A 27,196-nucleotide genomic window follows, 5' to 3' on the forward strand; every position below is an offset into this window, starting at 1 on the left:
ACAGCTGATGACACACATCCTTCCACAAATCATGCCTGGGACACCATCTGTGCACAGACTTGTGGGAAATACTGTAACCTTATCTTTCTGCTTGACATCAGAGAAAAAACAGACAGAGAGAAAACAACTAGTTCCAGTGACCTCTCTTTGATGTCTTCGATATGTGTGTGTGTGTGTGTGTGTGTGTGTGTGTGTGTGTGTGTATAGTGACAGCTGAAAATGTGAGGAACTGTATGGGTACAGACTGTGTGGGCATTCTGAAAATAACAATGAGAATTCAAGTTTGGAACCACACCTATTTTTCCTGTAACCCTTCCCATTCCGAAACAACTGTGTTTCCCTCACACACACAGCTGGAGAGCCCTTCTTCACTAATGCTGCTCTGAGGATATTAGACATGGATCTGATTTCTTCCACAAAAACCGTCTGGTTATGGACCCTTCTATCACTCTCATTCTCAGGTAATATGGCATGTTCTTCTGAGTTCTGAGGGCTTGTGATGCACAAAGTGGCATGGATTATGACCTTGTGAAGTTTTCAGTGGTTCAGCATGGGTTCATTCTAGCGGACAAATTCTTTATGGCACCACTGGTCTTTATATGTTCACACTCTGCCTTTGTGAAGTGTTAAAGCTAGAGAACTGAGTGTCAGCATGCTGAACTGTCAAATAGGGTGTTAAATCTTTGTTGATTTACATGAGCATTACATAATTGCATAAATATATATCTGCTTTAGTAATAAAGAGATTGTTTTAATTGTAAAGATGTAATGTGTGTGTACACAGACCAACCAAGACTAAAGGTCAGCAAGAAGACTATACTGAAAATAATTTGGAAGAACAAAGAAACAAAAAAATTCATAACAGAATGTTGAACCCTATAGGATTCAATGCAGTGGGCCCAATTGGTATTTGGACACATAAGTCACGCTTAATACATATATGAATTTCATTACACTACATAATAGAAGAGGGTGGAAATACGTACATCCAAAATATCTCCAACTGGTGCAAGACCAAAACTGAAAACATGTAATTAAAAGCTGAAAATCCACTGGAAAATCCACAAACTGCACTTTTCACAGAACTGACTTCAATTTTATGGAAATTAATTAAATGCATTCATTTAGTGCATTTTTGGGTCTTCACATTTCTGTACTAATTGCAGCAAACATGTTTACAGTGAACCTTCAAAGCTGTTGTTGTTTGTAATGATATTCAACAAAACATGTTTTTCAAATGACCTTAACTAATTGTGTGGAAAAGTTATCCTTAAATTAAATTAAATTAACAAGTTATTTTTTGAGTGAAGGTACAATAACTTTTTTTGATGAAGGATTACATTGACATGCTGTGTGTTTCAGATGTGATCTGTAATCTAGAAGGATCTCTACACAGAGATCTAATGGTGGGATACAACAAGAACATACGACATATGGAGAACCATGGTGACATCACCGATGTGAAGATCAAGATGACCCTCACCAACCTCATTTCTCTGGTAAAGCTCCGCATGTGTGTGTATACACAAGGTAAATCTATGTGAAATATCATATGTGACTATGATTTGTCATCCTTTTTTTCATGTTCAGAATGAGAAAGAAGAGACCCTCAGCACCTGCGTTTGGATTGAGATGGTAAGATTAATCACATCTCTGTATATGTACAGTAAAATAAGCAGTGATTTCAGAGCAAAATACCTTTCTTTCTCTCTCTCTCTTTCCAGAAATGGCACGATTATCGTCTCCGCTGGGCCAACAGGACAGGGTTTGAGGTCTATGAGAACATAACACGCATGCGTCTTCCCTCTAAAGCTATCTGGCTGCCCGACATCGGCCTGGAGAACAAGTGAGAGACTGAATTATTAAAGATTGATTTGATTATGCAGATTATCTAAAAGGCAGAAACACAGAATAAACTCTAAAAAAGTTGCTTCATCATCATCATCTCACTGTATCTTCAACTTTGTTGTAGATTTGTATTATGAAAGTAACTAGTCTGAAACATATTTGCAATTCTGAACATTTTAGTCCATCAAATGTGACCTGTAAATACCTGTTCGTGTGTGTGTGTGTGTGTGTGAAGTGTGGATGGGCGTTTCGAGGTGGCGCTCTATGCTAACGCTCTGATAGATCCTTATGGTAGCGTGGTCTGGTTGCCCCCTGCCATCTACCAAAGCTCCTGTGCCATCAAAGTCAACTACTTCCCTTTTGACTGGCAGAACTGCAGCATGGTGTTCAGGTACGGCTGATCCGTCTGTCTTGACAGTGTTGAGTGGTGGAAATACATAGAAACAGGACAAGTAGCTTTATTCTGGCTTTCACTCTGATTGCTTTGGCAGGTCGGAGACGTACAATGCCAATGAAATCAAACTGATGCTGTCAGATGAGGACAACGTCACTATGGAGTGGATTGAGATTGATCCAGAAGCTTTTACTGGTACTAAACCTCCTATAGCACTTTATTTTTTTGGCATCAAGTAAAATTTAGTTGTTGCGTGTTATTCAAATTGTAAAACCATGTTTAACTGCTGTAAATTAAAGTCCTGCAAATCTTAGTAAACATATTAACTAAAATTACAGTCAACTGGCTATCCATGCCAGGAGGTGCAGCTGTGTTGCATCATGTATGTAGGCCTACTATAATCCTAAACTGCCTGATTTTGTTTTGTGACAAAATGTAACTATTTTATCACCCAGCTCTTTATATAAAGTTGCTTATCTCAACAGTTCGATAATAGCATATCTCACAAAAAAAACTTTAAACTATTTAAAACTATACTATTACCCAGATATATGCGACTATAAGGCATTAAGATATTAATATATTACAAACATTAACATCATGATTTTCTGTAAAGTTGCTCTGATAAGTAATTTTACTTGACTTGTTTTACCATAAAATCGTGTGTTGTTTTGGATGGTTGCAATGGTTTCCTAAGTGGTTACTACTTTCTTTTTTGTTAGTTTGTTTGTCTTTTGGCCATTTTATTGTACAATACAAACAAATATACAATTAAAGTAATATCACATTTTAACTCCCAAACCCCAGAAAAACTTAATGTCTGGATATTCTTTCTTCTGGATTCTTTGGCATGTGAATCATTTTTTATAATTTATGGATAAAACCTCAAATTGTGAGGCTTGCTGAGTAGAGATGTGACATTACTTTTTATGTAATTGTATTCATAATGGGTCAAAAAAAAAAACTTAAACTGGTTTATAAATCCATATGCTTAAACTGGTTTACCGACGGGTTTTACGGGTTTTTGACCCATTATAAATACAGTTGCATAAAAAGTAATATCACATCTCAACTCAGCAAGCCTCACAATCTGAAGTTTTATCCATTAATTACAAAAAGACAAAGTTTAATATGGTGAGATGGTTTTGTTCAGATCCTTATCCCTTAGAGTAATGGTTGCCTCAGTTGACACCACTAATGATCATTTTACTCATTAACATGCATTTTGTCCTGTGCCCTGATTGGTCAGAGAATGGGGAATGGATTATTAAGCACCGCCCTGCTAAGAAGGTTGTGAACAAGCGATACAGCCCAGATGAGTTGGAGTACCAGGAGATCACCTTCTTCCTCATCATCCAGAGGAAACCTCTGTTCTACATCATCAATATCATCGTGCCCTGTGTCCTCTTCTCATCCCTTGGGTTGCTTGTCTACTTCCTGCCGGCCAAAGGTCAGACTCCATAGTGGATCCTAACAGATGTCACAATGCACGGCTTGCTATTTCAACAAGTTCTTACAAATGTAGAAGGTTTTTTTTTTGGTGAAGAAATTAAACATGAAGTGTGGCTAGTAATGTCATCAAGAGCCATTGACCAGCGGGACAATAGCAGATGGCTTTATCCATGATAAACATGAACTCATTTGCTTCATGATAATCAAAATGAAGTGAATTAATTACTTTTACAGTAAGACTTTAACCTAACAAATCAGGAGACGTCATCATTCAGTTCATCAGCATGTTTGTGATCAGTATGTTGAATTGATTGTTTGTTTGTTTATAACAGCTGGAGGACAGAAATGTACTATGACCATTGCAATCCTGCTCGGTCAGACTGTCTTCCTGTTCCTTATTGCCAAGAAAGTGCCAGAAACTTCCCAAGCTGTTCCTCTCATCGGAAAGTGAGTCTGCGCTTTTATTCACTCATCACTCCTTTTCAGCAGTTTCTGATCAACTTGTATTCATTGTGTGCAACATAAGATAAAACTAGCACACATTTTCTAGAAAAATCTGTGTTCTTTGCAGGTATCTGATGTTTGTGATGTCGGTGACCACAATAACTGTGATGAACTGTGTGGTGGTGTTGAACGTTTCTCTGCGAACTCCAAACACCCACCCCATGAGCAACACCATCAGAAAGGTACAACAGAACTATCTAACCATCTAAACTATCTTTATGCATTTTGTCCAATCCATGAGGAATGAAAAAGTTATTATTATACATGAAGCTATAATCGCTTTTTCCTCCATTTTCGGGGTAATCAGGTCTTGCTGAACATCCTTCCTCGACTGCTGAGGATGACAATGCAGCGCTGGACACCTGAGCAGGAGGAAGGGGAATTTAAAATGTTTGCCCTAGGCAACGGCACTCCGCTTCGCCGCAGGAGACGAAGCTCTTTGGGATTAATAGCAAAGGCTGATGAATACATGTTCAGAACAGCACGCTCAGAGCTGATGTTCAGTCGACTGAAGAAGAGAAAGGGGCTGCTGAAGAACACTTTAGAGAAAATACGTGAGTTAGCAATTATGAACAAATTATATACACTACTATTCAAAAGTTTGGGGTTGGTAAGATTTGTTTACATTTTTAGAAATGTTTTGTTCAGAAAGGATGCATTAAATTGATTAAAATAACAGTACATACATTTATAGGGTTAGAAAAGTTTTTAAAGTAAATATTTAAAATAAATGCTCTTCTTTTGTATCCTAAACATGTGTGTATATATATATATAGTAAAATGAAAAACTGTATTTTTTACTTTAAACTGCAATAATATTTCAACATATTACTGTTTTTTTACTCTATATTTTTACTCTATATTTAGTATTATATATATATATATATATATATATATATATACTGTATATATCTATAAAATACTTTTTTACTTATTTTTATATAATATTAAATATATATATAATTAATAAATCAAATGTTAAATACAACTAAATAACATTTTCAATAATGATTTTTTTTATTTTATTTTTTATTTTTTATGGTTTCTGGCCTTTAATTTGCTCTTTTGTGGTCTGACCTCAGAAAATGGTCTGGGAGGGAACACAGCACCGGATCTAGAATCCAGTTTGGCTTCAGCTTCACCAGAAGTGCAGCAGTGTGTGTCTTCGTGTAAACACATTGCGGAAAGTGCCAAGCACCAAAATGACTTTCAAAGTGTAAGTGGCTGTTCCAGAATTCTCCAAACATGAGGCTGAAAGTGTCTCTTATTTGCACAAGAACAGTGGATGTTTGTGTTGGGGTTAAACTTTCCAATCCCAGAAAAACTAGTGTTGACGTCTAAATTCCAGTCATCCTTTCTTCTCGCTCTGCAGGAAAATGAAGAATGGTTTCTGGTTGCCAGGGTGATTGACAGGATGTGCTTCATCGTCATGGCGCTGCTGTTTATATTGGGCACCATCGGAATCTTCCTGATGGGACATTTTAACCAGGCCCCATCTCAGCCCTTCCCTGGAGACCCCAAAAAATACCTGCCTGAAATCCCACCTGGAGACATCACAGGCTGAATGCAAGTTTAAAACCAAATGATAGACTGAGAGAAACTCCAGCAGAAGTTTGGAGGACTTTGTTGATGATACTCTGGAGACAAAAAGCTGTCAGATTGTTCTAAGCTATGGCAAAGGAGCTCTCAGCATTTCAATTTAGTAGTGCTGCAGGTTTTCAGAGTTGGTTGGATCCGAAGTCATTTGAAACTTAATGAGATGTTGATATGAGTATCATATTATTTGCTTGTCATTGCTTGTCAATTTCTTTATTACCTTTAATTCTGTGTAGTGATTCAACAGATGCATTCCTGAAAATAAAAATAGTAAACTTCTACACCTAAATGACGCGTCTTCAGCATGAAATCATATTAATTGTTTCAGGTTAGGTAATGTCACTCCTCTACCCCCACTAACTTGAGCAGGATCTTAATTACACGGCTGACTGGTACTTTTCTGTCTGACAAAGACCAGATCCGGGAAGGAGAGAGCAGTGCAGGAGGGGGGTGTTCGGTGTAGGAGTAGCATTACAACTACTAACACAGTATTTGAAGCTTCTCAGTAAAGGAAACCCTTATCCCGTCACTACTGCACCTGCTCAGCAGCCCCTAAAGCCTCAGGACCTGAAATGGTAAGATATGTTGTTGATGTGTCTATTTAGCAGCTGAATTAGTATTCATTAATGTCTTAAAGTGTCTTTACACAACAAATTATGCATAATAAGCATAGTTACACAACAAATTATAGCTTAATCACAAGCTTTAAAAAACTAAATCTAGAGTGCATCTATAGTGGAATGAATGAAAGAGAAGGCTTTCAGTTTTTTCCGCTTTTCTTACATTTGTTGCTATGCTTATGGTTTTCTAGAAAAGCTTTCTCGCAAAAAGAAAAAAAAACTTTTATTAGAATCAAAAATGACCTTGTTTATTTATTTTATTTAGGTATTTTTTGGAATGTAAAAGTCTTAATTTTAATATTAATATATCTTTTAAATAATTAGCCTATGTAATAATATATAAATGATGTTATTAAATAAAATAAGTAATAGTAAATAATGTATAAAATAATAAGTAAATAATCTCTTCTTAAATACAATTAAACAATTTTAAATAATTAAATTATTATTAATTTTAGGCATTGTTTTTATATTATTATTTTTATGGATATAATATATGAAAAGATTGCAGTTATGAAAAACGTTTTGCAAAGAGAAATTATTTTTTAAAAACTTTTATTCAAATCAAAATGGATCTTATTTACACTGGTTTTATAGTGTATAAAAATTAGTCTTTGCCAATTTAACCATTATATTACATTTACATTTATTTTTTTCTCTTTTATACAAAGTGGTCATTTTAAGCATTGTTTTAGTAAACTCACTCTCCTCTACTTTCTTCAAATTGAATATCCTGTTTTATGTGAAAATACATTATGTTATAGAAATCAAATGGGCTGCACATGGCCGTTCACACTGATTTTCAATGACATTTGACAAATATTTACTTTGGCTTTCATATGCCATGTTTTGACCTCCTGTGTTTTCTCTCTCTCCCAATCAGGCCTCCCCATCTGTGACCACTCAGCCTCTTCCTTTTGGTCTGGAAAAGGAGAAACATATTGACATGCTCTTCAGAGCTTTCCACAGGCAGATTAGACCTACTGCAGACACGCAGGACCTCACTCCTGTGCTCCGGCATACAGGCAGGACAAGAGGAGAGGATGGAGGACATGGATGGAAAGAGACAGACAATGACAGTAAAAGACTGGGAAAACTGTCTGTTCTGAGAACTATCACAAGACTTCTTATTACTGCCAGACCAGAACTGCAAGGTGAATAAAACATTTATAAAATAAATATACAAACAACGAAAATCTCTAAAAATAAAAAAATTAAAAAACCAAATGAAAATGTAGTATTAAAAATAGACTATTTTCGTAGGTGAGGCAAATGGTGGTCACACCAGATACTGACTGGTTTTCAGACTGGTTTTTTGTTCCGTCTTTGTTAGAGAGCTCATGCATGTGTATGCAATGCTGCGGTCCAGCTCGATCCTGTTCACTACAAGGCTTTGATAAAGATGCAGAGTGTGTTTTCCTGTTTGAGAGGCCCCTGTGAGCGGAGATGTGCTGGCTCGGCTGCTGCCTGATGGAAATAAGGGTCTACACACCAGAGAGAGAGCTTATTGGGACAGTTCACCAAAGGTAGAGATCAACAGCAAACCAGATCTCACTCTCATGCAGCAAGAATATTAATCCACACTGCAAGAATCAGCCACTTAGACAGGAAAAAGCCATCTGATTGACATGTAAAACAACTAACAGTGGTTTTTGATTTTTAGGGCACTTGAATATACAGATGCAAACGTCCCAGTGTTATTTTAGTAGCATTGAGTACTATACTATATGTTTTTATTAATATTTTGAATTATGGTTTTAATTTCATTGGTTTTATTTATTGGTTTTAATTTGAGTTAACTACTGTATAATTGCTCTGGTCCAATCAAATTAATTCTAACTCTTGTGTAATGGATGATGTACTCTCCTGTACTGTAAACCTATTATGCAGACAGAACCATCCACATCATGTTTCATCATGATGCCAACTATTCTATCAGATAAGGTCACCATTGTGTATCTAACTGCACCCAACAAAAACCCCTCCAGTAACCTCTCTCAAACTGAATAGGGAGAGATGTGGTGAACTTTCTGAGATGAAACCATCAACATGACCTCCTTCTCAGGACAGCCATGAACAAAGACCATGCCATGTTTGTTTGTTGTCACACACCGAGCCTTTCAGCATCAGGTCATACCAAGCTAAAATAATATCAGTCACACACAAATAAACATTCACTAGGCTCAGAAAAAACCCTTCTTATGTGATCTTCTAAAACCAAATTCACTGCATTAAGCCCTGAGGTTTATTATCAGGTGGAGCATGTTCACGCCGTATTTTGAGGTCTGTGACTCCGAGGGCATATCAGCCGCGAGGATCCAGGGCTCCTGTTGCAATACACGCTGCCTCTCTGAGCAGGAGCTGCAGGTCAGAAACCCTCCAGCAGGCCATTTTTTATCACCCATCTTTTACAAGCAGCTCTAAATTGTAATCGGTTCTAATTATTCTCATGTATTGGGGGCATCAGGTGGTTTCCAGTATTGGGCGCATATGATAAAGGTGGCCTGGATATAATGAGGAATGTAACATGGATCATTAGTATTTTGGATTGGATGGTAAAATTAATATACACATATACTCGTGACTCGTCTCTCTCAGTACCTCAAGGAATGAATTTAAACACCAAAGTGCTGTTACTAGCTGCTGCCTTCCTGCTGGTAAGTTGCCAACCACACACAGATGCAGCTATTTTATTCCTAACCGCTTTATCGTTTATCTCTTACTGTTTGCAGAATCATATGTTTTTTTAGATGAGCTAAGTGGAAATGCTAAAGCTTCTATCTAGGACATGAAAGACATCGGCTTCACCTGCTAACATCAGCTCTGAAGTGAAGTGTGAACCCAACAATATAGACCTATGGTAACAAGATGGAACACTGCATCATGTTTCTATGACAACTACAAGGAACATGGATTGGTGATGCTTTTCTGAGCTAACTGCATTTGAGCTGTTGTGAACATCATGAGTCCTCATGCAAAGCCACTCTACAACTGAACATTTGCACACTAAATTGAACTATTAAACCTATAAAGCTATATCATATTTTATACAAAAATTAGGCCTCTAAATTACTAACAAGGTCAAAACCTGTGATACACAAATCTACTGCATGTCTTCTCTCATCTAATCGATAGTTCAGACTTTTTTAGCAAGTGAAAGGCCTTTTAGTATAACTCCTAAGAATAACTTTTATATTTTCAATAATATTAGTCTGCTAGTTTCATCTAACTTTTTGGCCATATAAACGTCAGAAATTGCACCAAATTGCATATTTTTTGTGCAGTTTAGGCCTCTGAATAAAATTGATATATGAGCAATCATATGAGCCATAAATGTAAGGGTTACAGGGTTAAACGTTCAATGCACTCTTTTGTAATACAAAAATATATATTACATATCAACATATATTATTTCTGCATATAATAAAGATTCTTGAAATGTTGTTTGTTTATAATTGTTTACATGCCAGCCACAGTATCACAACTATCTTCATGGCAAGAAACAGGTTAAATTATGAATAAAGTATTAAAAACTAAATAAAATGATAGATTTTTATAGTTTATTTGATAAAAATTCTAAAACTAAATCTGTCATCACTTCATTAAAACCTTTTCATATGGCCTATTCAGCCCTTCATGTTTTGATTTAGGCTATTTAAGGCTCTGTTTCTTAAAGGAAATTTACTAGATACATATTTCTATAGTTAAGGAGGACTCTATTCCCTAGTTTGAACCGAAAATTTTTCTGAGGTCAGAATCATCACTGTAAAAAATGACCGTGAATTTAACGGTAAAAGACTGTAAAAATGCTACAGTAAAAACCTGTTAAATGGTTAACGGTAAATTCCCCTACTATATACGGTGAAAAACTGTATTGGACATTACATGTATTGGACATAAATTTTTCGGTAGTATACCGTTTTTAGAAGTGAAAAATACTGTATAATTTACAGTGAATAACCGTAAATTGACATTCCCAGAATTCCCTGCGTTACATTTCAAATTTGAGTTTGTTTTGTTGAAATAACTATGTTTCTTCTTAGTTTTTTCTTATCAGTTTTGTATATTAGGGTTGTGTGTTACACCTAATGTTGTTAAGTGAATGTTTATTGCATTATTTCAGTTTCATGTGTGTTACCGTGATGGTGTTTAGCGTTTGTGTGAATGACACTGTGCACCTTCTATATATGTTATTGTTTAAAAGCTGCTTGTGATGGGCTTTGGTTTATCATGTGACTTTCTCATCACCATCTGCAATTGAGTTATCAGTGTATTACAAAGGTACAAAATTTCGGTACTTCAATATGTTGGTATATTAACATTATATCAGTTAATGAAATTACGGTATTTAACTGTAAATCTAAGTTAAAACCTAAAATGTTGCTACTGTATTTTTTACCGTAATTTTTTTTTACAGTTGATGTGAAGTCCAGGTAGCATTAAGAGGGCTGTACAAGTAACTCATGTTCTTCAAATCATATTAGATGGAAATACTTCCAAAAAATCAGAGCCACACCACAGCTGAAAATTAGCAGCAGATGCATAATCAACATTTATTGCTATGATCAATCATAATTAAAAACCTTTCCTTTCCACTTATTTTTATGTACCTCCAATACAACTGTCCAGCACTGAATTTCAGGCAGTATAAAGTAGGTGTTGATACACAGCCCCCATTAACAGATCAGTATTTGTTAGTTAGCATGTCTGAATAACATCCGAGTGATTTCTAAAACAGGGCTTGGAGTCCTATGAATAAAGTGCTGGAGTCGCGTCTCCAGTGTGGTCTCCTCCAGCCGAGTGCCAAGATGTTGAGCGATCTTGAAAATCAGTGATCTGCCGGAGGCACAGTGAATCAGGCAGCGTGGTACCCATCCCTGATAGGGCACTGTCCTTTGGGTTTACACTCTCTTAGCTCAGGAGAAACAAAAACTTGCCATTATAGAGCTCTCCAAATACGTTTAGAAATATAATTATTTTTTGTACAACAGTTCTGTTTTAAAACAACTCAACACTGTAGCTAAAATACTGCACTATAGTAAAATATCCTCATCAACCTGCAACCTCATTGGTAAATAATGTGACCTAAATGAAACGTGTCTTCCTCTCAGGCCATCTTCATGAAACTATGTTATTCAGATGATAATTCAGTTAATGTGGCTGTACTACACAAGGGCATGTTGTTGTTTTTCTTCTTGGAAAATGGTGGCAGTTCCCAGCCATTAGTTCATGTCACAGTGGCTGAACTATGCGGTCCCGCTGTGTCTCTCTGAGAGCTCGACCCAAAGACTGACAGGAAAACATTCGTTCATATGTTGATGATTTGGTTCCTCCTTCTTCTGTGAGAGTTTACAGGTGATGTGGTGTTTGGAAGATGATAAAAACAGAAGCCGTAAGTCTTCAATAGAACAAATTTGTCATGCTGACCCTTTTCCCGATGTCCCGATCATTTTTCTTTTAAAAACAAGTAAACTCCTCGGAAACGTCCTCTTCAGTGGTAAAATTAACTTGATAATCTAGATGGGGAGAAAAAGGTAGTACTTTTATCCAGTGATGAACATGTTGGGAATTAATCTAATATATATCTCATAAAGAGAACTGAGCAGCTCCAGTGTGAGTGATTCCGTGTCAGTCATGAGTTTATACCTGTCTCACACTCTTCAGATGAAAAACTAGCGGCCTCCGCTTGCGTTCACTAGACCATGGAAATCCTCCCAAGCTCTGAAAGATCCCACACACACACATATATATATATATATATATATATTAATACTGTCAAATATATCAACACTACAAATAAAAACAATAAGAATGAGGGAGGAAAAACTATATACTTATGCACAATTCTATTCTCAAGTAATCTGAGTTTACGCGGCATGATGCAATGCAACGCAACGCGTAAAAAGACAGTATAAGTCATTATAATCAGTAATTATGTCCCCACTGGATGCAATAAATGCCTTGTTTATAATGGGTTTTATTGGTTTTGTCTCGTCGCTCCGGGACACAGCATCACAGTATGGTAGGGGCGTAACATTTCTGTCACACGCTTGAGGTATTCGGCCAATCACAACGCACTAGATAGCTGGCCAATCAGAGCACACCTCGCTTTTCAGAACGATGATCTTTGTAAAAATCGGCGCGTTTCAGAAAGGTGGGGCATAGAGGAGCAACAATAATGTACAGTATGTGGAAAATAATGTTTTTTTTTTAACCTTAAACCACATAAACATTTCTTTACACCAAATACACAAAATTATGTTCTTTTTAGCAACATCATATGACCCCTTTAAAAGTCTTTACCATCACTTCTGAGTATTTAATGCATCCTTGCTGAATAAAAGTAGTAATTTTTTACTGACTCAATTACAATTTTGCATGGTAGTATATACGGTCAAACCAAAAATTACCACCAGATATAATTTTTGATATTTTTTTACTAGTGGGTGCAGGACACTATAGTTCATTTATGTAAGTGAGGATAGCAAAATAAAGTAAACTGTGACATATTATACCCAAAAATTCTTCATACAGTGGACTACCAGTAAAATTTATAAAAATGTGTTCTTGTGTGTGAAATGTTGAAGGTGTCTGAATAAATTTTGGTTTGACTGTATACACATAAATATGAGTGTATTGTATAACTCACTTGATGCTATCGGTGTGTGTTTTATACTCCATAATGGTATTAGGAGGCAGGTTGAGAACTCTGCGTAAGGTGTCTCTAATGCGAGCAGTGGTGGCCTGATCACTGGCTGTCTTATTCCAGATAGAAATGATATCCTCCTTCAAACAAAAGCACAAATATTTATGACTATACAGAAAAAACTATTACTTACAATATAACAGCTCCACTCATGAACACAGAATGTGCAAAATGCTGTCTATGTTCTAATTAAACAACTGCCATACTGCTTACCGCAAACTACACTGTATGCTATTTTATAAAAATAATATTTAGCAAATATAGTAGGTTTTATTTGCATGCTATACAATATACAAACTATATTGCATGAATATTGCAGTACCTGGAAGCGAACGGACACAACGGCCCCACAGATCTCCTCGCCCACCATGAACTGCTCACCCAGCATGGCCAAGATTAAATTCTCCCAGCAGCGTGACGCCAGGCCTTTACGAAGCCGTATGATCCATTTCCCTCCACTCTTATTAGCATCATCCTAAATAATACAATCCGAATTCTATTTTCTGTCATGCGAAAAGAAGCATTCATACAGTACATGTGTTCTACAAATCTCACCTCCCACATGGGTTTGACTCCTTCCTTAAACAGGTGGAAATCGCTGTGACCAGTCAGATCACCCGGTCGGATCATGTGACTATAAAAACGCCAGAACTGCTCCACCTACAAACACAGGGCAGCTGTTGAACTGTCAAAGTTCAGTAAGGCAGTCAAGCTTCATCCCCCACTGTGCCTGTGTTTGAATCTTCAGTACGTGAGTCTGAATAAATATGTCAATGTGAGTTTGTGTGTCTGTAGGTTACCGAAGCAAAGCTCCCGATCGGTTTAATGTTCTGTTCGTAGCTCTGTGTGCTGGCTGGCCGTCCTGGTGTGCGACGAGAATACCAGAACGAGTAGTTGTACTGAAGAGGGTGCTCACCAGCCCCTGGGACCACCGCCTGCACAAGTAAAGCAGCTCATAGTTATATAGAACAATCTATTATAATCTACATAGGATTTCTTTCTGTCTATCAATTCAAGTGAGCTTTATTGGCATGAATTATACAGCATAGCCAAAGCATTGACCTATCTATCTATCTATCTGTACCTTTCTCTTGGTAGTGTTCGAGTCCTTCTCTTCTTCGTCATTTTTTTCTTTCTCCCCGTCTTTCGGTGAGCAGTTGTCCTGGTCTTGATCTCCACTGTCATCATCTTTCAGGCTTAAAGAGAGAGAAAACGGTCAATTCCACTCACCCACACTATGTTATTATTTTAGTCACTGTGGCTTCAATCAGGGCAATAATAATTGCAGTGGTTCCAAAAATCTGAAAACTCTAAAATGCGTGTGATTGTGTGATCATTTATATTTAAAATAAGTCTCTTCTGCTCACCAAGACTGCATATATTTGACCGAAAATATAGTAATAACCACAATATTGTCAAATATTAATACAATAAAAAAACAAGTTTTCTGTTTGAATATGTTTTAAAATGTTATAATTCATTCCTGTGATGGCAAAGCTGAATTTTCAGCATCATTACTCCAGTCTTCAGTGTCACATGCTCCTTCAGAAATCATTCTATGCTGATTTGATGCTCAAGAAAGCAACATAAATGTTTTTATGATTTTAAAAACAGTTCTTGCTGCTTAACTGAAGACCGAGTAATGGCTGCTAAAAACTTAAGATATGCCAACATATGTTCAACATATTAAATTAAGTCATACAAGTGGCTTTACAATGTACACTTTTTTTTCAGTACCATGTTATTAACTATCCGATACCAAAAATCATAGTACCATGGTACATTTTGTAACGGTAATTACATTTCTGAGGATTGTTATAAAGGATATTATATTATCAAACTCGACTTTATTAGCGAAAGGACAGAGGCTCTGTGTTGAGTTTGCAGAGACAGACTGCACAACTTTATTTGACCCTGCGCTTATAATGGTCAGTGGCTGCGCATGAGAAGTTTGCAAACATAATAAAGTACGCTGCTTATGTAACAGATGAATATATAGTAGTTTCGTTTTCACGTGCCATGTAAAGTATAGCGTGTTTCGCTTGTGCACAACCCCTCGCGTGTTTCCAGCCAGCCCACACCGCCTCATGCCATTCCAGCTGGCTGCAGAGAAGAGTTTGAGCCGGGGTCGCAGAGCACCTGCCCCCGCTGCTCACACACACGCGTAACCCGGTGATCCGTCCTCGGCCTGGAGGCCCTGAGCATGCAGATCTGGGACTAGAAGTGGTTATTTGCATGCTGCATTCTCCGCATGCATTAAAACACAATCCATCACAAAATCTTAGTGGAGTCCAATCATGCAACTAAAACATGGTGACCTCCCATCCCATGCCAAAGCTTCTAGACACACCTCTTTCCCCCCCTTCTCTCTTTCCCGGTCTCTCTGAGTTAAAGAGACGCTTGAAACGCATGCATTTGCATTTACGCACGACTAATCCCTGCCAACGTGCAGCCTCGCTTTGATTACTCACGCGTCAAATTTGTTGTTCATTATTTTCTAGGTGAGTGTCTGTATCCGCTCTCGCTCTCGCTCTCGCGCCGACGGCAGCCCCGTCGATTCCGCAGCAACGGCCGCGCGCATCGTCCGTGGTGGGTGACGCGCACGCTGTACACTGAATATTTGTAGTTTTGCAGAGTATACAAAAGTGGGAGAAACTGTTACCTTATCCTAGTCTAATAAACATGTTGTGTTGAATAGCTAATGTATAAACACACATTCATACATACATACAGTTCCTAGAAATAGAAGGAAATTATTTAATAAAGTAAATTACAACTGAATTCCTTTAATAATACTAAATAAATAAATTATGAATTTAATTAAATTATTAAGAATTTAATTGGGTCAAGTAATGTCAAATTTCACAAGTTTTTCATATTTAAACTTTTTACTAAATATTTAAACTTTTTACTTCATTTTACTAAATTTCACTAAAATTATATATTTTATATATATATATATATATATACTGCAGCGGTGTAAAGTATTGGAGTAAATGTAATTAGTTACTGTACTTGAGTATCTTTTCGGGTACTTTGTAGTTGTACTGAGTATCAAAGATATTAGCAACTTTTACTCTTTACTTCACTACATTTTTGAATGAGTATCTGTACTCTTTACTCCACTACATTTGAAATGAGTGTTGCAGTTATACACTACATTTTGCATGGACCTAGCTTTTTCTGCAGCAGTTTATTTCTGCTACAAAAGACGTGATATTGCCTGCTACAGGTCACTGAAAGTACTGCATCTTCTGCGTTTTGCCCTTACTCACCCAAACTTGTCAACAAGGCTACTTTATGTGAATGCGAGTTCCTTAGCAAGTATTTGTGAATCAGAGGTGTTTTATATATGAGATGAGGACATGACTGCAGCCGGCAATGAGGCCCAAACCAGCACATCCACTGCAAGAAGGCTTCGGCTTTTTAGTTGTACTTAACATTATTTTATTTATCCATTATACTGAAGAGACCTTTTTTTTTGTTGCAATTTTGAGGTGTTCAGTTTTATTGTGGTTTTAGAAAATAAATGGGATTGCTCTCCTCACAAATCAACTCTTTCTTGTTTTTGTTTCATGCTCTCTGTGCCTTGCCCTGGACTTTTATGTCACTTCCTGTCTCCCATGGTGTTTGTAGTCAGTTTGTAGTCCGTGTGTTCATTGGTTCCCCTTGATTAGTCTCCCCAGGTGTGTCTTATCTTGTTAAGCTTGTTATTCCCCTGTGTGTATATATAGCCCTAGTTTTTCTTTAGTTCCTTGTGAGTTGTTGAATGTAATGGTTGTCTGTTTGTCAGTCACTCTGTTCTTTATTCCCTTTGGTTTTTAGTTTATTGTTTGTTCTAGTTTTTCCATGAAATACCTGCACATAGATCCTTGCCTGCAGCTTCTCCACAACGTTACAGTTTATCACTGGCATGTCTCTTTGACTTGTGCTTCTTTGAGCCTATATTTAGTATAAGTAAAATACTTAAGTACTGTTAAAATCAGATACTCTAAGACTTTTACTCAAGTTGTTTTGGAATTGGTGACTTGTAACGTGTAGTGGAGTAATTTTCACTGTAAGGTATCTGTACTTTTACTCAAGTATGGTTTTTAGGTACTCTTTACACCTCTGATATACTGTGTATATATACTGTACACACACACTCATAGATACAAACATATAATTATATACATTAAAAGTTGTTTCTGAAAATAAAAGGTAATGATTTAATAAAATAAATTACAGCACTGATGTCATTTTATTAAATTATTAATAATTTAATGGGGTCAAGTAATGTTGGGTAAGCTTAGTCATTGCTGAACAGATGTAAAATGTTCTTTTTAAATAAAAATGAATACGAAAAAAAAAAAGAGTTTTTATATCTTATTAAAAAAGTTTTGTATTCAAACAAAGTAGGATTCAAGTTTTAAAATTCAAAATAATTTAATGAATATTGCTGTACATATAACAGACACGCACATGAGGAGGAAAGGGTCACAGCAGTGTAATTGCTTCACATAACGAGTCATTGTGTGGCGGCACCAGGCACTGGATCAGGGTGGACAGTGACGCTACAAGTTCGTCACTAGTGCGGCACTAACAGGCCTGCGGATCCTCACACACAGGCTATTAGCACTCACAGAGGGGCCGACGGGGCAGCGACTGCGTGAGGGGCTCCAACTCTGCGGCACACTTCAGAGAGAGCTGGAGGCTTTAGTAGAGCCGCTGACCCTCCCACTTATTCAATCACTGTCTGCCCTTCTTTTGCCCAGTAATACCCCCATCTTTATTCTTCTGCATCCTTGTTTTCTTTTTCTCTCGATATTGGAAACTTTTTTTCTTCTGCTCAGTCTTTCACTGAAATTTACATATCATGATGGTAGTATAAATCTGTGTGAATATAAAAGTGGTAATGCCTAACTACGTGGTAATGCCTGTTTTCGATATTCTAGTAAATGAGATACTTAAAAATGCTTTTTAGTTGATTATTTTCGCCTTTTTTGCAACTTGGACAAAAATCATTCATAATAAATAATTCATAATAAATAAGTCTGGCATCAGTACACATTTATAGTACAGTATGTAACATGTTTCTTAGAGGGCGGTTGTTGAAAGACTAGGCAACCGTTGTGACAAATCCCTAAACAGTTTATACCAGGGGTCTCCAAACTCGGTCCTGGAGGGCCGGTGTCCTGCAGAGTTTAGCTCCAACTTGCCTCAACAGGACAGTGGTCCTGTTATACTATGGTATACTATGATTTATCCACCGCTGGTGAATTTTGGTAGCTGTTTGTGGTAAGTGAATTGCACCGATGGCTCCCATTAGGGTGGATGAGGCTGTGCAGAGCCACATACTACACACCATGAGACTCCTGTCCTGAGGATGGAGGGCAAGACTTTCATCTCAAGACTTTCAAGACTCACATGATCCACTTCCTATCGTCTCATCACAGAGATACAGGAGACCTGTGAGAGGAAAGAGAAAGACAAATCTTACATCTTACAGTGGAGAGCAGTGGAAGTAAAACAAAAACAGAACTGTCAATTACAGAAATGGTACAAGCAAATAATATTTAGTAGGCTAGGAAAATATATGTAAATGTATATTAATATAATTCATCATAATTAATAACATATAAAAATACACTAAATTTGAACTAGATATCAGCTTAAATTTATTTTTCAAAATGATACAATGGAAGTCAATGGGAACTGAAACTGTTTGGTTACCAATATTCTTCAAAATATCTTCGATGCTCCACAGAAGAAAAAAAGCCGTATAGGTTTGAAACAACATGAGGTTGAGTGAATCATGACAGGATTTGATTTTGGGTGAACTACTCCTTAAAATGAGGTGAACGATCATTACCTCCTGAACGGCATGGCCCAGAAGCTCTTGACTCTGCATTGCTTTCCTGAGGAGGTTGACAACATTAGTACTTCACTATATTAGAGCCAAAGATTTAAGGCCAATGTCAACTAGCAACAATTTCTTAACAAGAAACTACATTTTACCTGTTTTTTTTTTATCTAGGATTTGTTTTTTCACAGTGCATTGACCAGTTAAATTCTAATTAAAGTATGTCTAATTACAGTATGTAACAATTTTTTGAAGAATGTCTACCAGTGTTTGACCGATATTGGTTTTTTGACAGCCGATGTCGATATCTTAGAGAGCAGGGTGGCCGATGGCCGATATAAAGCTGATATATGTATGTATGTGTGTGTGTACATATATATATATATAATTTGTATTTATTTTAATTAATATTTAAGAAATTTGAATTTCAAATAAACATACTTGTAGTTCAGATGACAACTTCTTGATTCTATAATCCTATTAGAACATTTTTCACAAATAAAGAATTAAAAAAAAAAATATATATATATATATATATATAAATAAAAAGGAAATAAACACTGTAACCAACAGGGGATGTTTGTGTGCATTGGGAATCATATTTTTTCAAATTAAAACAAGGTAACACTCATTTTACATACAAGCACACAGTGAAAATGACATGAGTATGACAGTGGGCAAATGAATAAAGTGGAAAATAGTTTGAAATCATGAATTTAAAGAGTACATGCGATCATGCAGGATACAAATTCATAACATCTCACAACTGGATTTGACCAAGTCTGCAAGGTTTGTGAAACTAAATGTTTATTAAATGTTATTCTATTACTAATAATATAAAAGCAATCGTTATAATACTTTATTGTATACATTTTAATTCCTTTGTTTAACAGTTCTATCTGATTATTAGACCGACTTCTATCCGTATCATCAAACAGAACTGTTAAAGGGCGATAGCAAACAATGAAGAGGGAGAATGTCAGCGCTGTGTGCATCGTCAAAATAAAAGTCCAGCCTCGAACACATCGGCCAAACAGAAAAACTTATCGGCCGATGCCAATATATTTGAAAAATGACAAATATCGACCACTAATGTAGACACATATGTAAGATTTTATTAATGTCTATGACTTTAATCAAAATTTTCACAGATATTTCCAGATTTTCCTTGTAATAGTGTGTAGGTGGAGTGCTTACCGATTTATCCTGCATGTAAAAGTGAGCGTGAAGTGGGCGCTGAGTTCTGGCTGGTAGGTGGAGGGAATTATGATGTACTTGCCTGGCTGTAGACGGCAAAACACACTGACCTCCTGGGAGTGGGCATGAGGTACACAGCTAACCACCGGAGACATTGCACCAGGGCTTAAAAGAGAGTCACCATCAGGTACCTGGAGACACACACATACCAAATACCAAAAGAGATCCACTACTGAATGTTAGACACCGACACCTACTATAACTAATACTGTTACCAGAACAATTATGACTAGAACTGGACACTTTTGGCACAATAAGCACAGCTTTTCAGCAGGTTAGTCATTTAGATGCCTCAAAACGGATTATAAATGAGGTATGTATCAATTCTGACCTTATAAATATGAAAGCCGATGGCATGGAGGGAATTTTCAGGCCTGTTTTGGCATAATGTGACCTTTACGTTGTTACCTCCAGGGTCATAGGTCACAGTAAAGGGTATACGGGGGTTGAGTCCATGTGTGGTGAAGTTGCGACTTCCTCCTGCAGTAGAACCAACGGACCAACAGCCATGAGAGATGATGGTTTCCCACTCGCCCGCTGAACAGTGCTGAAGAGGAGGAGGGGATTTCATCACACTGGAGAAAAATACAGACGATTTGGACCAATGATATGGCTTTATCATATCATATTGCATATTTAGATGCAGTGTGTATATGATCACTAATAATTAGTGTCATTATTACATATATACACTGCAGTTCAAAACTTTGGGGTTAGTAAGAATATTTTATACTTTATTCAGCAAGGATGCATTAAATTGATCATAACAGTTTCCACAAAAATATTAAACAGCACAACTGTTTTCTACATTCATAATAATAAGAAATGTTCCTTGAGCAGCAAATCTGCATATTAGAATGATTTCTGAAGGATCATTTGACACTGAAGACTGGAGTAATGATGCTGAAAATTCAGCTTTGACATCACAGGAAAAAAATTACATTTTAAAATATATTCAAATAGAAAACACTTATTTTAAAGTGTAATAATATTTTATAATATTACTGTTTATGCTGTATTTTTGACAACATAAATGCAGTCTTGGTGAGCATTCTTTCAAAAACATACAAAATAAAATACGGCCAAACCCAAACTTTTGACCCGCACAAAAAGTTCAATACAGTTACGTTTGTCTTAGTGCAGTCACCTGAGAGAGGTAGAGCAGGAAGAATGAACTCTCAGAAGGAACCGGCCCTCCGCTCCCTGCAGGAAGGTACTAGGCACCAACAGATAAAAACCAGGATTCAGGTGAGTGTGCACTACCACTTCCCGATTGTACGCATGCGTGTGCGACACAAGCGGTGGATTGTTCAGCGTCCGCATCAGGTTAAAGTGTTTCTTCTCCACCTATAACATATTATACATAACATTACATAATGAAACATTTTCAATCACTCAGAAATGATTATTTAGTGATTCTCTAACCTTCCACACATGCAGTGCAATGGCCTGGAGGTGTGAGTGCTGCTGAGTGCCGCCCTCTGCTTGTGGTTCAGGATGTCTGTACTGCAGCAATGACAGCAACACTTCCCCTCTCTCACACACTTTTAACCAGAACTTAGGGTTGATACTAAAAGTGTTATTGTTACGGCAACCGCCTGCAGTGTGACCTTTGGCCCAGCGACCTCCAATTTGGTGGCTGTGGGTTAGATAGCTTCCTACATGAAGGGAAATCACAAATTAATATAAATATGAAACAAATATCTACATTTATTATAATTTTTATTATTAAACGTGCAAATGATTCACTAGATATTCAAACAATTTGTAGATATATAATTTATATAAGACAGCAAGGCACTGGTCATGCAAATGCTCTCAAGAACGCATAGACCAAAGATTCCCAAACTAGGACCCACGGGCCAAAGTTGCGCTGTGATGACCTTTGATTTGGTCCATCATGCCATTTCACAAGAGGAATAAAAAAAAATTCTTAATTCTTAATCTTATTTATGTTTTTGTTATAACATTTTAGTTTTATTTCTTGCATTGAAATGTAAAAAACAATGTAAATGAATACGAGTATAAATTTATTTCAAATAAAAAAAATTATACATTTTTAATTATTTAAACAACTGTACAATTTATAGACAATACCTGTGTAGATGCTTTGGAGGTGTCCTGCATCACTGAGGGGATAGCCTACTGTAACCTCATCAAATTCCTGCTGGAATTCTGTCTCGTCCATCCAGAATTCCCCCTCTGCCGTGCGGCCCAGTAGAGCCTGGGAACAGGAGGGCTCCAGAGAAGCCCAACCTGTTCCACTGTACAGAGAGACAGACAAAACCAGTCAGACGAAAGCTGCATTTACACTATCACCAACATTTGCATATGATTGTCACGTTTTGCCCCTAGTGCCAGTCCAACAACTGCCCCTCCACTTATTCATCACGGTAAAATGAATGAATAATGATATCCACACAAAATAAATGACCACCAATATATTTGAAAGAAAATCATAGTAGGTTTTCTAGGGACAATGAATGTAAATAATTATTTAAGAATTATAATATTAATAATTATGTCTGAAATAATTATAACCACTCATTTTACAGAAATAGTGTTTAAAGAATCACATTTTAGTGGAACAATATTGGTATTTCTCACTTTGTTCTTCAATAATATAACAGTTTTGATTTGAATATGTCACATCCGGTCTGGTGTTGCATTCAGTCTAACTGCAAAACATAAAAAGTTCAACGTATCCCAAGCTCAAATAGGATCCAAAAATTCTTCATATGCAAATGAATGACTTTCAGTGCTTCGTCAGAGATAGGCGGCTAGACACAGCATTGCAGTTACTAATTAAACCTTATTATATATTGTTAGACATGTTCAAATCATTATACACAGATATGAAAAATTCACAATTAAAATAACAAATTGTATATATAATACATATATAGAATATAAGGTACTTAACACACAAAACAAACCAAAAAATGGTCCGGCATGTGATGATTCAGCAATTTTTTCCCTCCATACCTCTCTCTCCAGACGCCGGTCCAGCTCCTCCTGCCCCAGGGGTTTCGTATCCTGATCAGCTCCACTTGTTCACCTGTAGTGGTTGTCACATTTGTCCACTCCATCACACTCATGGCGTGGAACTGACCAAGCTCTGGGATTCCTGCAACGAACCCATTACTAGAACTATTACAGTACTATTATTAAATCCTTCCTATGGTATTTTGTGAAAGATTTTCTGAAAACTGCAGATTTGCCAGCAACAAATTTAAGGAGTAAATGTGGGACATTATAAAATCTGTAAACTATTGTAACTATTGTTGCTGTAGTCTATAATCATTCCCAAATAGTGTTGCTATTGTTAACTAAAACTATTAAAAATCATTGCAATAAAATAAATGTTAACTGAAATAAAATAAAATACAAAAAACAAACTAAACAAAATTATAAACGTTTCTAAATAAAGTAAGCTGAAGTACTAAAAAAAAAAAAAAACTGAGGTAAAAAAAAAACAGAAATATAAAAAACTAATAAAAACACACAACAAAATTAACTTAAACTATCATTAAAATGAAAACTGATAAATATAAACATAAAATACAATTCAAAATATTAATAAGTACTATAATAGTATATTATTAATACTTAATTTGGTTCCGTTTTAGTTGATGTATTCATGTAATAACTGTGTCAATGATGGAAAGTTCATTTAATTCAGCTTTAAAGGGGTCATATGATGCTGCTAAAAAGAACATTATTTTGTGTATTTGGTGTAATGAAATGTGTTTATGCGGTTTAAAGTAAAAAAAAAAAAAAAACATTATTTTCCACATACTGTACATTATTGTTTCTCCTCTATGCCCCGCCTTTTTGAAACGCGTCAATTTTTACAAAGCTCATCGGTCTGAAAAAGCGAAGTGTGCTGTGACTGGCCAGCTATCCAGTGCGTTGTGATTGGCTGAATACCTCAAGCGTGTGACGGAAATGTTACGCCCCTCACCATACTGTTGATGCCGTGTCCGGCCGGAGCGACAAGACAAAAACATTAAAACCCATTATAAACGAGGCATTTGTTGCATCCAGTGGGGACATAATTACTGATTATAATGACTTATACTGTCTTTTTACGTAAACATAAAACCCTGTCTGCATTTGTGATCAGGGAAATGACAAACAAGTGCTACTCTACACTGTCCAAAACTCACATTTGAATCATCAGTGGCAAATCCTTTAAATGAAAATGTACTTACGTGAGTCAGAACGTTACTCTCCCAGGATCAGTAAACGGTCCTCCATAAAATGTGCTGCACACATCTGAATATTTGGGTTAAACTGTTTTGGAACAGTGTTGTAAATACAACTTAACCACTGATTTCTAGTCGTGTCCTCTTTTGGAAGACCAAACAAAGTAGTTTTGCTTTCACAACAAAAACACAGCTGCCTAGCGTGAGCGGAAGCCCCGGCTTAGCGTGAGCACACAGCGTCTTCAGGACATGGCGGCAGCGGCAACAATACTACAGCGAGAATAAAAGTTACGCCTTCTTTTTTTGCGTGAACATTTGGGCGGCGTTATGCAAATCTTCCCACAGAGCGACGTAGGTATGTGGGGGCGTGTTAGAACAAGCCGTTTTAGGTAGGTGTGGCTGACTCTTAACTTTTATAAAGAATATCTCTTTGGATTTGAGACTTTAGTCTTTGGAACTTTACAGATCTTCTTTATGCACCAAGAGCTTGTAACACTGCAAGAAGACAGGAAAAATTGAAATCGCATCATATGACCCCTTTAAACTCTGTTTGGAGAGGAGAAAAAAGTCAGTGGTTGCTTTCTTCTTTCACCTGTGGGGGCGCTGTGGACACAGCAGCCGATGGCACATCGCTCCTTCAGCTCCAGTGAGAGTTCAGATAGTCTCATCCCATTAGGTGTGTGTTGAGTCTGGGAGTCGTTGGGCTGTTGTGGAGACTCCGCCCCTTTTAGATTCCATCGTACTGCTATGGTTCCACTCAAGTCCACAACTGCCTCACATACTTGCCCCGCCCACAAAAGCTCGTACGAACCATGTAACCTAGCATGAAGAACAATTAACAACTTCTCAATTATTAGGTTTTGCTTTTAGTTCACACATTACAGTTACATTGAATAATCCACCAAAATCTTCATTCAAGTTATAGCACTTACTTGGCATAAGCTTTCTCCAAAAGTGCTACCCAGAATGCCCTAGGGCTCTGGCATCGTGAAAAGCAGAGAGTGTCATTGATACAGGGCAGTTGGTCATCCACCCGTACCTCTATCCAGCGCCCGTTCTGCCAGAACTGAACCCGGAACTCACCGTGGTAAACACGGTCACCCCACAAAGGCTGCTCTGGTGGAAATACCTGATAACAAACACAAACGCACATGAAAATACACCTTGAAAACATTCAGATGGAGTTTTTACACAGAATTATGAAAGAACAAACCACAGCTGTGTTATCGTAATTTTTTTGAATCAGTCTTGTGTGAAATATGATCAAAGTTTCTTGCTATGTAACTGGCATATTTAAAATATTTAAATATATAATAACAGAGTGCAACAGTGACCACTCACTTTTTCAGTGACCTGGGATCCGAAAGCATCTTTCCCATTCATTTTCCCATAGGGATTTTAAAAATAGTGTTTGTTAAAGAGTTAAAAGCCATGAACCAAACCAACAGAACTTCTCATCTTCCCAGCCACCCCATCAGTACAGCATCTCATCAACAATACTCCATCAAGTTCGGCCAGGAATCTTGGGGTGATCCTTGATGATCAACTGACTATTCCAATGGACAGAACAAGCATACCAAAACTGAATAACGGTGGCAGTGTTTTTTTTTTATTTTATTTATTTTTTTTTTATTGTGAATTCTGTCTTTCTAAATTTTGTGAAATGTCACATGTGTTTTAAAAATGATTAATGTATACAATTATATTAATTACAAAATCTGATGGCCAAAACAATCAAATATATTCATGAAGTATTCACCCACTAAAAACTAACTACTCCAAACTAACTGATAATATATTTCTCCTGACTATATATGGCAATTACATCTTAGCAGTTTTGATGAATGGCTACACTATTTTTAATTTTGTCATTTCATCTGAATATCAACATTTGTGAGATTTAGTCAGTCGAAAGAGTTTTGAGGTTAATGAGGGATTTGTGGACAGTAAGGGGCCATTTTACCCCTCTTTTTCATATTTTACATTTTGTGCTATAACAACTAAATAAGCAAATGTTTTTATTCATTTTCTATAATAACACATTGGCTAATGAATCATCATCCTGCACATGCTAAACTTATATCTAAATATGTTACAATTTAAAAGTCAATTTTCTTGTTCTTAAGGGGGAATCTTCCCATATTTTACCCTATACAGTATGTGAGATGTTCCATGTTTATAACTAAAAGCCTTAAAATGGACAAAAATTATGATCATGTGTTAGCTCAATCTGCCAATAACAAGTTAATACAAATAACACTATGCTGTGCATTTTGATGGGAACAAGAATTCTTATATCAGCACAAATCAACTTGGCCACTGCATTTAGAGTACACATCTGTTTCCTGATAGACAAAGGTTATGACATAGCCCTACTACATTAGTACAAACAGAGCCCTAGAGTACTGTTTAAAAACTCCTCATTAATAAATCATATTACAATGGTTAATATTTTTAACAATTTGGGACAAACAGATGGGCCCTCTCACAACACATGTCCAGTTTCTCATGCAGTGCCACTGACATGACATCTGTCTGTATAAGTTCTTGCTTTTTTATACATTTGGTGCAATATCAGACGAGGAAGAAGAGTGTTATTTTTGACTCATTCATTAAGACTGTGACTTGCTAGTGACAGGGGTTTTAGTTTCATAATTAAAAACATTATTTATTTGTCCCCCACCATTTCATTCAAATTCAAAATGTTTTATTAAAACATTAATCTCATAAAATTATTCTAGTAATTATAAAGTGTGTTATTTCTACCCC

At 36.6% G+C, this 27,196-nt stretch overlaps 3 protein-coding genes and 1 pseudogene across 4 annotated transcripts; 2 read left to right on the forward strand and 2 right to left on the reverse strand.

Annotated features, from left to right (window-relative positions):
- The first annotated feature begins 358 nt into the window (after positions 1-358).
- chrng (cholinergic receptor, nicotinic, gamma) lies at positions 359-5,872 on the forward strand. Its single transcript, XM_016241429.1, has 12 exons — positions 359-461; positions 1,363-1,499; positions 1,591-1,635; positions 1,725-1,846; positions 2,084-2,239; positions 2,340-2,437; positions 3,492-3,692; positions 4,027-4,141; positions 4,266-4,380; positions 4,506-4,752; positions 5,281-5,414; positions 5,571-5,872. Exons 1-12 carry the CDS (start codon positions 398-400, stop codon positions 5,760-5,762), a joined length of 1,626 nt encoding a protein of 541 aa, XP_016096915.1. The 5' UTR covers positions 359-397; the 3' UTR covers positions 5,763-5,872.
- Positions 5,873-7,360: 1,488 nt separating this feature from the next.
- LOC107557856 (phospholipid scramblase family member 5-like) lies at positions 7,361-9,173 on the forward strand (annotated as a pseudogene).
- A 2,571-nt stretch (positions 9,174-11,744) lies between these two features.
- Positions 11,745-15,707, reverse strand: eif4e2 (eukaryotic translation initiation factor 4E family member 2). 2 transcript variants are annotated; one of them, XM_016241462.1, is made up of 8 exons: positions 15,592-15,707; positions 14,205-14,316; positions 13,921-14,055; positions 13,676-13,780; positions 13,443-13,595; positions 13,064-13,200; positions 12,061-12,135; positions 11,745-11,930 (listed from the first exon to the last, which is right to left on the reverse strand). In XM_016241462.1, the coding sequence occupies exons 1-7, from the start codon at positions 15,609-15,611 to the stop codon at positions 12,087-12,089; spliced, it is 711 nt and encodes a 236-aa protein (XP_016096948.1). In that variant the 5' UTR covers positions 15,612-15,707; the 3' UTR covers positions 11,745-11,930; positions 12,061-12,086. The 2 variants fall into 2 exon arrangements, with proteins under 2 accessions (XP_016096948.1, XP_016096947.1); XM_016241461.1 differs by lacking the exon at positions 15,592-15,707 and adding an exon at positions 15,139-15,575.
- A 2,245-nt stretch (positions 15,708-17,952) lies between these two features.
- On the reverse strand, positions 17,953-25,810 carry capn10 (calpain 10). Its single transcript, XM_016241422.1, has 11 exons — positions 25,769-25,810; positions 25,360-25,556; positions 25,020-25,246; positions 23,205-23,346; positions 22,317-22,483; positions 21,645-21,877; positions 21,367-21,566; positions 20,551-20,794; positions 20,160-20,350; positions 18,972-19,017; positions 17,953-18,568 (listed from the first exon to the last, which is right to left on the reverse strand). The coding sequence occupies exons 1-11, from the start codon at positions 25,808-25,810 to the stop codon at positions 18,539-18,541; spliced, it is 1,719 nt and encodes a 572-aa protein (XP_016096908.1). The 3' UTR covers positions 17,953-18,538.
- Between the last annotated feature and the right edge of the window lie 1,386 nt (positions 25,811-27,196).

This window comes from Sinocyclocheilus grahami, unplaced genomic scaffold, assembly GCF_001515645.1.
Source record: "Sinocyclocheilus grahami isolate Dianchi unplaced genomic scaffold, SAMN03320097.WGS_v1.1 scaffold622.1, whole genome shotgun sequence".
Lineage (NCBI taxonomy): Eukaryota > Metazoa > Chordata > Actinopteri > Cypriniformes > Cyprinidae > Sinocyclocheilus > Sinocyclocheilus grahami.